Here is a 12,756-nt window from a genome sequence, read left to right on the forward strand (position 1 = left end):
CGGAGTGCTGGGATTAAAGGCATGCACCACCACGCCTGGCTAAAAAAATATTTTATTTTTCTTTATTTATTTGAGACAGAGAGGAAGAGAGTATGAATGGGTGCACCAGGGCTTCTAGTCACTATATACGAACTCCAAATGCATGTACCCCTTGTGTATCTGGCTTACATCCTGGGAAATTGAACCTGGGTCCTTTGGCTTTGCAGGCAAGTGCCTTAACCATGAAGCCATCTGTCCAGTCTGACAAGTGCTCTTAATCACTGAGAGACTCCAGCTTCTATATATATATATATTTTTTTTTCAGGGTAGGGTCTTGCTCTATCCTAGGCTGACCTGGTACCCACTATGTAGTCCAAGGCTGGTCTTGAACTCACAGCCATTTTTCTACCTCTGTTTCCTGGATGCTGGGATTAAAGGTTTGTGCCACCATGCTCAGCTATAACATGGTTTGTTTGTTTGTTTTTTTGTCAAGGTAGGCTCTTGTTCTCGTTCAAGCTGACCTGGAATTCACTATGTACTCTCAGGATGGCCTTAAACTCAAGGTGACCCTCCTACCTCTGCCTCCTGAGTGCTGGGATTAAAGGTGTGGGCCACCACGCCTGGTTTATATCATGCTTTTATTAGCAAAAGACTGGTAGCCAGATGGGTGTGGTGGTGAATGCCTATAGTCTCAACACTTAAGAGGCAGAGCAGGAAGATGGGACTTCAAGGTCATGCTCAGCTTCATAGTGTGAGACCTTATCTCAGAACACTAAGCTAAATTGAATGAATGAATTAATTAATTAGATAATGTCCAAGTACCCTTCTCAGTGGGCTTGGAGAAGTAAATTAGAACAGTAATATGCACTGCAATTCTATGCAACATGATCAGGTATGGACTGGAGAGATGGCTTAATGGTTAAGGCACTTGCCTGCAAAGCCTAAGGACCCAGGTTCTATTACCCAGAACCAACAAGCAAGATGCACAATGTGGCACATGCATCTGGAGTTCATTTGCAGCAGAGAGAGGCCCTGGTTTATCCATTATCTCTCTCTCCATCTCTGTCTCTAGTTAATAAATAAAAAACTGGGCTGGAGAGATGGCTTAGCGGTTAAGCGCTTGCCTGTGAAGCCTAAGAACCCCGGTTCGAGGCTTGGTTCCCCAGGTCCCACGTTAGCCAGATGCACAAGGGGGCGCACGTGTCTGGAGTTCGTTTGCAGAGGCTGGAAGCCCTGGCATGCCCATTCTCTCTCTCCCTCTATCTGTCTTTCTGTGTGTGTCTGTCGCTCTCAAATGAATTAATTAAAAAAATTTTTTTTTAAAATATTAAAAATAAATAAATAAATAACTGATGAGGTGAGTCAGGTATGGTGATGCACACCCTTAATCTCAGCACTCCGGAGGCCGAGGTAATTAGGAGGATGGCTGTGAGTTCAAGGCCACCCTGAGACTACAGAATGAATTTTAGGTCAGCCTGGGTTATAGCGAGACCTACCTTGGAAAAAAAAATACTGAGTTGGCTAGTTGATTGTGTGGCAAATCCACAAGCTGGATCTATAAGAATTTTTAAATATACTGTTAAGGGAAATAATTCTTGAGATGTATTGTTAGATGAATAAAGTAAGGTGTCAGTAAGTTGTGCATATGTATGGTATATTGCTGAAACAAGACAAAAATCTATGACTGGTTGCTTCTGTAGTGGTATAGATTATTGGATGTTAAGAAGGAAGACCTTTTTATAGTTTATTCCTATATTTTTAAGAACTTCTGCATGTATAATCAAAATAACACATATGTGTGTATATATTTATATTTGTTTTTTTTTCAAGACAAGGTCTCACTTTAGCCCTGGATGATCTGGAAGTCACTATTTCGCACACTGGCCTTGAACTCATGTGATCTTCCTACCTTAGCCTCTTGAGCACTGGTACTAAAGGCCTGTGGTACCACCCCTGCCTGATATATTTAAGTAATAGTTTTTTCATTCTCAATGTTTTTCTCTCTTATTTTTCTTTATTGTTGGTGCAGACTGAGCGCCAGGTGTCTCGCTGGTTTGTTCAGTGCCTCCGGGAGCAATCCATGCTGCTAGAAATTATTTTCCTTCATTATGCGTACTTTGAGATGGCACCTAGTGACCTATTGGTATTAACGAAGATGTTCAAAGAGCAAGGATTTGGCAGCCGGCAGACTAATCGGCATCTGGTGGATGAAACTATGGATCCTTTTATAGATAGGATTGGGTGAGTCTGAATGAATAGCAGGTTATGGAGCTTGTAAAGTGTTTAGACCATTGATTGATACTACAGTGGTTCTGTAAATTCTGTAAATGGATGAGGGGAAACATATTTTTCTTTCAATGAGTGGGGAAATAAATGGATGTGCTGACATGTTAGTTCATACAGGAAGTAAGGATTGAGAGTAAGAGGACATGTTCTTAGTCCTCATCTAAAGAGCCATTCAGTTAACAAAATACAGTTATTGAGCATCTGTTACAGGCCAAGCACTATGTGAATGCTAAGAAGATAGTAATAAGCAAGTCATATATATTATATTCTCTGCCCTCTTTTGGATCTTCATCTATGGACTTTGAATTTCTTTCTTTTTTATTTTTTTTCGAGGTAGGGTCTCACTCTAGCTCAGGCTGACCTGGAATTCTAGTACTATGTAGTCTCAGGGTGGCTTTAAACTCACTATGATCCTCCTACCTTTGCCTCCCGAGTGCTGGGATTAAAGGCGTGCGCTACCATGCCTGGCGACTTTGAATTTCTTATTTTTCCTTTACTGGTGGCCATGGAGATATATCCATGTTTTCAGGCCTGTTCCCTCTTTGAAGAAATACACTTGAGAAATAAGACCCTTTACATGTCAGGCATAAATGGTGGCCATAAAATCCTTCAGCACTAGGTCTATATCTATGCTGCCCTGTGTGGGAGACACAGCCACATATCAGTATCTAGCACTTGAAATTTGGCAGCTCAAAGTGGGATGTGATGGAAGTAGGTCTAGCTGGGTGATGGAGTGTATATGTGGCTCATACAGACTTGAGTTTGATTCTCTGTTCCACAAAAAAACCAAAGAACTACCTTTAGAATTAAAAGTTTAATGTGAAAACAGAGAAAAGACTCATAAACTTTTTGTAAAAATTTATTTATTTGAGAGAGAGAAAGAGAGGAGATAGAGTAGGAAGCCAGAGTTTTTTGCTACTTCAATCCAACTCCAGATACATGCAACACTTTGTGCATCTGGCTTTACATAGGTACTGAGGAAGTGAACCCAGGCCAGTAGGCTTTGCAAGCAAGTGCCTCTACCTGCTGAACCAGCTTCCTAGACCTCATTAGTGACTTTTTAAAAAATGTGTTAGCCAGTTGTGGTGGCATATGCCTTTAACCCCAGCACCCAGGAGGCAGAGGTAGGAGGATTGCCATGAGTTTGAGGCCACCCTGAGAATACAGAGTGTATTTCAGGTCAGCCTGGGCTAGAGTGAGACCCTCCTTCAACCCCCCCCCCCAAAAAAAAAGTGTTATTTGTGTGTATGTGCATGCATGTGCCACTGAGTACTTGTAGAGGTCAGAGAATGACTTTCATGTCAGTCCTTCCCTATCTGTCTGCTGGAGGTAGGGTTTCTCCCTCTAGAGCTTCTGGGAAATTCTCCTGTCTCCACATCCCATCTTGTGTTTGCATCCTGTCAGCATTCTGGGATTACAGAAGCCTGCCATGTCTCCTGGCTTTTTATGTGAGGTCTGGGGGTCAAATTTGGGTACTCAAACTTGAGCAATGAGTGCTTTATCCATTAAACCATCTCCCCAGCCTTCATTAGCATTTTATATTTCAGTCTAGCCAAAAGGCAATGAAACAAATGATCATTAGTGACTTTTTGATAGTGAAGTGTCTTATATCTCATCTAAATTCAAGACATTCAGATGTTTTATTTATTTACTTGGGAATAGAAAGAGAGAGGAGTAGGGGTGTACAAAAAATTTTTTTATTATTTGCAAACAGAGATAGACAAAGAATATGAATGGGTGCCCCAGGGTCTCTTGCCACTGCAAAGGAACTCCAGATTAATGTGTTACCTTGTGCATTTGGCTTTACTTAAGAACCAGGAAGTCAAACCTGGGCACGCAGGCTTTACAAGCAAGCAACAATAACCTCTGAGCCATCTCCCCAACTTTTTTCTTTTTTAATTTCTAATACTTTCATATATGCATATAAAGGTTAATCATCCAAGGAGTTTAAATATGAGAGTATTGAACTTATTCAATCTTGAGGAAGAGCAGAGAGGAGTTAGAATTAGAGTTGCTGATTCTGTGTGCATAGGTAGCAGACTGATGCCTTACCGATAAGGCAGCTAGCATGTCACCTTGAAAAGCAAACAGAATAGCAGAGAATATATGGAAACAGTATGTACGTTTAATGACATGTGTCTACTGCTGGGGATTAACACCGTGCCAGCAAGGCAGGTGCAGACTGGGTAAAAGTAAACTTTGAATCCAACATGAAACCATGGTATGGGTTTTTCTTTCCAGGTACTTCAGTGCTCTTATCCTGGTGGAAGGCATGGATATCGAGTCCTTACATAAGTGTGCCTTGGATGATAGGAGAGAACTGCACCAGTTTGCTCAGGATGGGATTATTTGTCAGGTACACCTGGATGAATCTTCCCTCCCTTCCTCCCTCCCTCCCTCCCTCCCTCGTAAGGGCTTGCTGTAGCCCGAGAATTTATTATGTAGTCTCAAGGTGGCCTCGAATTCACAGTGATTCACCTACCTCTGCCTTTCGAGTGCTGGGATTAAAAGCCATCGTTTTGCTTCATTTTGCTTTACTGCTGAGTAGAACTCCATTGTGTAAATGTGCCATGTGTTCATTATCCACTCATCAATTGAGATACATCTAGGCTGGTTCCATTTCCCAGCTGTTGTGAATTGAGTGGCAATAAACATGATTGAGCAATTTTTTAGTGGCCTTGCCGTCTGGCAAGATTTTTTAAAAAATACTTTGTTTATGGGCTGGAGAGATGTCTTAGCAGTTAAGATGCATACTTGTGAAGCCTAAGGACCCAGGTTTGATTTTCCAGGTCCCATGTAAGCCAGATGCACATGGTGGCACATTCATCTGAAGATTGTTTGCAGTAGCTAGAGGCCCTGGCATGCCCATTCTTTCTCTCTCCCTTTCCCTCTCCCTCCCTCTTTCTCTGTCTCAGATATATAGGTAGGTAGGTAGGTAGGTAGGTAGGTAGGTAGGTAGGTAGGTAGATAGATAGATAGATAAAAATCTTTAAAAATATATTTTATTTCCAAGGAGAGAGTGAGAGAACTGAAAGAGGGAAAATGGGCATGCCAAAGCTTCTAGTTCCTGCAAATGAACTCCAGATGCATGTACCACTTTGTGCATCCAGCTCTCCATGGGTACTGGGGAACTGGATCTGGGTCCTTACACTTTGGAGGCAAGTGCCTCAACCACTGACCCATTTCTCCAGCTCAAGATTTTTTCAAATATTTAAAAAAAATTTTATTTACTTATTTATTTGAGAGAGGTAAAGAGGCAGAGAGAGAGAGAGAAAAGGTGTGCCAGGGCTTCTAGCCACTGCAAATGAACTCCAGATGTATGCGCCACCTTGTGCATCTGGCTTATGTGGGTCCTGGGGAATCAATGGTGGACTTAATATTATTCAGTTGTTAAGCAGGTAATGATGGTTGCTATAACGTCATAAATGCTATAGCCCCAGTGTTGAGGAATCTTGATCCTTTCACATAGATTTATTTTCTCCCTCATTAGGAAATGGACCATTTGATGTTGACCTTTGGAGACATTCCACATCATGCCCCAGTACTTTTGGCCTGGGCTCTTCTCCGTCACACCCTAAACCCAGAAGAGACAAGCAGTGTGGTCAGGAAGATAGGTGGCACAGCCATCCAGCTGAATGTGTTTCAGTACTTGACCCGACTGCTCCGGTCCCTTGCCAGTGGTGGAAATGATGTAAGTCAAAGCTGCTGGTGGTTGAGCATGAGAATAGGAAAAGAGCAGGGTGGAACTCTGAGAATCATGGTGTGAACTATAGTAGTGAGGTAAAGATCTGTGATGATGCTTTATTTCAATATTTATTTACTTGTTTGTGTTTTCTGTATATTTGTGTCACTGTGTATGTGTGTGTGTGTGTGTGTGTGTGTGTGTGTGTGTGTGTGTAGATCAGAAGACATCTTTGAGGTTCTTTGTTTTACCTTTGAGACAGTGGTTCTTTTCACTGCAAACAAGTTACCAGACTAGGCTTTATGTGAGAGCTGGGGAATTAAACCTGGGCTGGCAGGTTTTGCATGCAAGTTCCTTTAACCACTGAACCATCTCCCTACTTCCTGTCCCCTTCTCTTCCCCAGGGTGACTTTGAGCTCATTTTGTAGCTCTAGGTTGGCCTCAAACTCATGACCATCCTTTTACTTCAGCCTTCCCAGTGCTGAGATTAAAGGCATGTGCTGCCATTGTTATGCCCAGATCACGGAATCCCCAAAGACCACCGAGAGTCAGACACGTATGTAACAGCAAAGAGCTTTATTTCGGGCTGAAGCTTGGACTCTTGAATTCACCACCACAGTGGATCTGTACAAGAGCCCTGAACAGCAAGGGGCAGGTTTTTCTTTTTTTAAATATTTTTTGTTCATTTTTTATTTATTTATTTGAGAGCGACAGACACAGGGAGAAAGACAGATAGAGGGAGAGAGAGAGAATGGGCGTGCCAGGGCTTCCAGCTACTGCAAATGAACTCCAGACGCGTGCACCCCCTTGTGCATCTGGCTAACGTGGGACCTGGGGAACCGAGCCTCGAACCAGGGTCCTTAGGCTTCACAGGCAAGCGCTTAACTGCTAAGCCATCTCTCCAGCCCGGGCAGGTTTTTTATAGGGATGTGAACAAAGAAGTAGGGGAATGGTTACATGATTGGTTGATTTAAGCAGTAATTGCACTTATATTTTTCTGATAGGCTTAGGATACTGGTGGGCAAAGCTGGTGGGCAGGGGACTAGGGGGATTCCAAGCAGATTAGGTAACCTTTATTGTAATTGGCTATGTGTATTTGAGGAACTTTAACAAACTTATTTTAAGCAAACTTATCTATGACCACAGGAACACATGGTGCAGACGCTCTGTTCCCCTTTATCAGGAAACTGACCTTGCTGGGAAGCAGAAACTTAGACCTGTTGATGATTCTGAGGCTTATTATGGCTTTCTGAGTCCTTCACCAGGGACCAGCCTTGAACTTAACGATTTTCTGACTCAGCTATTTAAGTTAGCCTTTATAGGATATTTACAATGAATACACTGTGTTCCCAGCACTTTTACCAGCATCTTTTATTATTATTAATTTATTTTAAATTACTTACTCATTTGTAAGAAGAGAGAGAATGCATGAATGAATAAGCTGCTCTAAATATTTAACTCTTGGGACTAGGATAATGGCTCATTGTTAAAGGTGGTTGCTTGCAAAGTCTGAAGACCCAGCTTCAATTTCCCAATACCAGTGTAAGCTACATGCAAAAAGTGGTACAAGTGTAAGTCTTTTGGGGGCCTGGAGAAATGGCTCAGTGGTTAATGTTGTTTGGTTGCAAAGTCTGACAGCCCATGTATGATTCCCCAGTAACCACATAAAGTCAGATGCACAAAGTGACGCATGCCCCTGAAGTTCATTTGCAGTGGCAAGAGGCTCTTTTCTCTCTTGCTCTCTTTCTCTCTCTTTGCAAATAAAAAATACATTTAAGCCCTTGTGCATGCCTTTAATCCCAGCACTTGGGACGCAGAGGTAGAAGGCTCGCCCTGAGTTTGAGGGCAAACTGAGACTACATAGTGAATTACAGGTCAGCCTGGGCTAGAGCGAGATCCTACCTTAAAATAAACAAACAAAAGCACAGCATTCTGATCACCGTGAGTTCCAGGCCACCGTGAGATTACATAGTGAATTCCAGGTCAGCCTTGGCTAGAGTGAGACCTTACCTCAACCCCCCTCTCAAAAAAAAAAAATGTGTGTGTGTGTGTGTGTGTATGTGTGTATAAAGTCTTTTGTTTGGGGCATTTAGCTCATTGTCAGAGTACTAGCCTAGCCTTGTATCAAATGTGAGCATCACACACAAGATTTTTTAAAAAATTTATTCTTTTAAAAATAAAAAAGAGGATAGAAAGAAGGCTAACTAGTTAAGGTACTTGCCTGCAAAGCCCAATACCTATGTAAAGCCAGATGCACAAGGTGGCACATGTGCCTGGAGTTCATTTGCAGTGACTAGAGGCTCTGACTTGCCCATTCCTTCTCTGTCTCTTTCTCTTTCCCTTTTTTTCCCCCCTCTTTTTGGTTCTTTCTTTCTTTCTTTATTTGAGAGGGAAAAGGGAGAGAGAGAGAATGGGCACGCCAGGGCCTCTAGCCACTGCAAACAAACTCCAGATACGTGAGCCCCTTGTGCATCTGGCTAACGTGGCTCCTGGGGAATTGAGCCTCACAGGCTTCACAGGCAAGCACTTAACCGCCAAGCCATCTCTGCAGCTCTCTTTTTGGTTCTTTGAGATAGGGTCTCACTCTATTCCAAGCTGATCTGGAATTCACTATGTAGTGTCATGGCGGCCTTGAAGTCATGATGATTCTCCTACCTCTGTGTGTGCTTTCCATGCCCAGCTCTCTCTTTTTTTTTTTTTTTTAATTTTTATTAGCATTTTTCATGATTATAAAAAAAAATCCCATGTTATTTTCCCCCTCCCCCCACTTTCTCCTTGAAATTCCATTCTCCATCATATTACCTCCCCATCACAATCATTGTACTTACATATATACAATATTAACCTATTAAGTACCCTCCTCCCTTCCTTTCTCTTCCCTTTATGTCTCCTTTTTAACTTACTGGCCTCTGCTACTAAGTATTTTCATTCTCACGCAGAAGCCCAATCATCTGTAGCTAGGATCCACATATGAGAGAGAACATGAGGCACTTGGCTTTCTGGGCCTGGGTTACCTCACTTAGTATAATCCTTTCCAGGTCCATCCATTTTTCTGCAAATTTCATAACTTCATTTTTCTTTACTGCTGAGTAGAACTCCATATATAAATGTGCCACATCTTCATTATCCACTCATCAGTTGAAGGACATCTAGGCCGGTTCCATTTCCCAGCTATTATAAATTGAGCAGCAATAAACATGGTTAAGCACGTACTTCTAAGGAAATGAGATGATTCCTTTGGATATATGCCTAGGAGTGCTATAGCTGGCTCATGTGGTAGATCAATCTTTACCTGTTTTAGGAACCTCCACACTGATCACAATGGCTGGACCAGATTGCATTCCCACCAGCAGGGTAGAAGGGTTCCTCTTTTTCTACATCCCCGCCAACATTTATGATCATTTGTTTTCATGGTGGTGGCCAATCTGACAGAAGTGAGATGGAATCTCAATGTAGTTTTAATCTGCATTTCTCTGATGACTAGTGATGTAGAACATTTTTTTAGATGCTTATATGCCATTCGTATTTCTTCCTTTGAGAATGTTCTATTTAGCTCCATAGCCCATTTTTTTAAATTTATTTATTTGAGAGCGACAGACACAGAGAGAAAGACAGCTAGAGGGAGAGAGATAGAATGGGTGCGCCAGGGCTTCCAGCCTCTGCAAACGAACTCCAGACGCGTGCGCCCCCTTGTGCATCTGGCTAACGTGGGACCTGGGGAATTGAGCCTCAAACCAGGGTCCTTAGGCTTCACAAGCAAGTGCTTAACCGCTAAACCATCTCTCCAGCCCCATAGCCCTTTTTTTTTTTTTAATTTTTACTAACATTTTTCATGATTATAAAATATATCCCATGGTAATTCCCTCCCTCCCCACCCCCACACTTTCCCGTTTGAAATTCCATTCTCCATCATATTACCTCCCCAACCATAGCCCATTTTTTGATTGGCTTGTTTGATTCCTTATTAGTTAACTTTCTGAGTACTTTGTATATCCCAGATATTAATCCTCTATCAGATATATAGCTGGTGAAGATTTTTTCCCATTCTGTAGGTTGCCTCTTTGCTTTTTTCACTGTGTCCTTTGCAGTGCACCAGCTCTCTCTTTCAAAAAAAGTTCCAAAAGAAAAAGAAAGCCATGCATGGTGGCAAATGCCTTAATCCCAGCCCTTGGGAGGCAGAGGTAGAATTGATGTGAGTTTGAGGCCAGCCTAGAACTACAGTGTGAGTTCCAGGTCAGCCTGGGCTAGAGTGAGACCCTTTCTCAAATCCCCCCCCCCAAAAAAAAAGAGTAAAGAAAAACAACAGCAAAAAAGAGGGCCTGGAGAGATTGCTTAGCTGTTAAAGCGCTTGCGTTCAAAGCCTAATAAGCTCAGTTTTAATTCCCTAGTACCTGTGTAAAGCCAGATGCACAAGGTGGCATATGCATCAGGAGTTCATTTGCAGTGGCAAGAAGCCCTCACATCCCCATTCTCATTCTCTCTTACTAATAAATTTAAAAAAAAATTTTTTTTAAAGAAAACAAGCCGGATATGGCAGCACATGCCTTTAGTCCCAGCACTTGGGAGGCAGAGGTAGGAGGATCATTGTGAGTTTGAGGTCACCCTGAGACTGCATAGTGAATTCAGGTCAGCCTAAGTTAGATTCTACCTCAGAAAAAGAAAAGAAACAGAATGAAAAAGAAAATAAAAGAAAACAAACAAAGAAACCCATGAACCCTCAGCCACCAGGCCCTGCTTGCTGAGTGTTGATGGCTATGTTATTTGTAGTAGCTCATACAGCCTATTTGTCTTCGCTTGGTTGGATATAGTTTTCTTTTTACCCACACAAGCATTGACCGTTTGAAAATGCTTATTTGAATTTTGCTTTTAGCTGTCTTAGTGTTTTCTCTTTTCTTCCTTTGTCTTCCTAACCTTGTAAATAAACTTGGGAAGTTATGGACGTTTATTTGTTTACAATGTAGCAGGAGTATAGTGTGCTGAGTCTGGGGAAATGATGGGCTTAGAGCGAGTCACGGGTCCTTTGCCGTTGCAGTGCACCACGAGCACCGCGTGCATGTGTGTGTACGGGCTCCTCTCCTTCGTGCTGACCTCACTGGAGCTGCACACCCTCGGCAGTCAGCAGGTCAGTGTCCGCTGTCTCCTGTCCAGCATTGCTGTCTTGTTCTTCAGATCTGGTAGTTTATGTCGTTTACATGTTAACTGATTACATTTTCACTTATTATCTTACTGCCAAGTAATATATTAACAGTAGCAAAACCAGAATATGCTGGTTATGTAAATAAAAGTTTTAAGGCTGGAGAGATGGCTCAGTGGGTAAAGGTACCTGTTTGCAAAGCCTGGCAGCCCAGGTTCAAATTCATAGTACCCTTGTAAGGTCAGATGCACAAGGTTGCACCTGAGTCTGGAATTCATTTGTATTTGCAGGAGGCTGTTGCATGCCCATTTTTTTTCTCTCTGCTTGCAAATAGACTTAAAAAATATATTTTTCTAGAGGTAGGGTCACATGAAATTTACTATGTAGTCTCAGGCTAGCTTTGAACTGACAGCAATACTCCTACCTCTGCCTACTGAGTGCTGGGATAAAAGGCATGTACCACCACACCCTGCTCTGTGGTTTTTTTTTTTTTTTTTTTTTTGCTGTTGTTTTGTTTTTAAGATTTTTTATTTATTTTAGAGAAACAAAGAGGCACAAAGAGAATGGGGGCACCCAGACCTCCAGCCACTGCAAACAAACTCCAGACAAATACACTACCTTGTACATCTGGCTTGTATGGGTACTGAGGACTTGAATTTGGGTCCTTAGACTTCACAGACAAGTGCCATATCCACTATTCCACCTCTAGTCGTCTGTTTGTGTTTTTTGTTTGTTTGTTTTTTGAGATAGGGTCTCAATCTAGCTCAGGTTGACCTGGAATTCACTATGTAGTCTCAGGGTGGCCTGGAACTCATGGAGATTCTCCTACCTCTGCTTCCTGAATACTGGGATTAAAGGCACCTGGTTTCTGTTTATGTGGGGGTTTTTGTTGGTTGGTTTGTTGTTTTGGTTTTTTGAGGTAGGGTCTGTTTGTGATTTTACTGTCACCAGAGTACATTAAAAAAGACTGGTTTATCCAAGGTAAATAGATAACTTCTTCCCTGTCCTAACAGGATGTCATTGACACAGCATGTGAAGTCCTGGCAGACCCTTCTCTTCCAGAACTGTTTTGGGGAACAGTAAGTACATTGGAATGAGTTATACTGTAACAGTCTCTGGAGCAAAAGGATTTATCAAACATTTTGGATTGTCGGGTTTTGTCGTTTTGTTTCGTATGCAGGGTCTTGCTCTAGCCCAGGCTGGCCTGGGACTCCTACTAACCCTACCCCAGCCTCCCAAAGGCGGGAGTAAAGGTTAGAGCCCCCATATCCTGCACTTTATGTATTGTTTTACATTTAACATGTGTGTGTATTTTCTCATCTAACCTGGGAAATAGACACTATTATTAACACCATTTTGCATATGATAAAGATGATTTGCCCAAGGTCACTCAGATGGAAAGAAAGACTTAGGGCTCAGTTCTTTCTGACCTGAATCTCCAGCCCAAATCATTAACCAGTTTATCACAGTAATATTAGCAGCCAGTATGTTAACTAAATCTTTCACAGTGACATTCTTGTAGGTACCAGGATTCCAACAGCTCTTGAAAGCACTGGTATAGGACTGAAGCTGTGTCTTACAAATTGTGACTGTTGTGAACTAGCTTTGGAGACAATAGCCTCCCATCAGTATTTGGTGCTGGCATTGACAGCAGCCTCCAGCCTCAGGATCCAGC

At 42.2% G+C, this 12,756-nt stretch overlaps 1 protein-coding gene across 1 annotated transcript in view; it reads left to right on the top strand.

Annotated features, from left to right (window-relative positions):
- Positions 1 to 12,756, top strand: part of Nup188 (nucleoporin 188) — a 70,655-nt gene that overhangs the window by 12,359 nt on the left and 45,540 nt on the right. Inside the window, exons 2-6 of the mRNA XM_045132919.1 lie at positions 2,009 to 2,220; positions 4,507 to 4,621; positions 5,756 to 5,956; positions 10,980 to 11,069; positions 12,095 to 12,160. Coding sequence (XP_044988854.1) covers positions 2,009 to 2,220; positions 4,507 to 4,621; positions 5,756 to 5,956; positions 10,980 to 11,069; positions 12,095 to 12,160 — 684 coding nt within the window. The remainder of the gene's footprint in view (positions 1 to 2,008; positions 2,221 to 4,506; positions 4,622 to 5,755; positions 5,957 to 10,979; positions 11,070 to 12,094; positions 12,161 to 12,756) is intronic.

The sequence above is a fragment of the Jaculus jaculus genome, chromosome 1 (genome assembly GCF_020740685.1).
Source record: "Jaculus jaculus isolate mJacJac1 chromosome 1, mJacJac1.mat.Y.cur, whole genome shotgun sequence".
Classification (NCBI taxonomy): Eukaryota; Metazoa; Chordata; class Mammalia; order Rodentia; family Dipodidae; genus Jaculus; species Jaculus jaculus.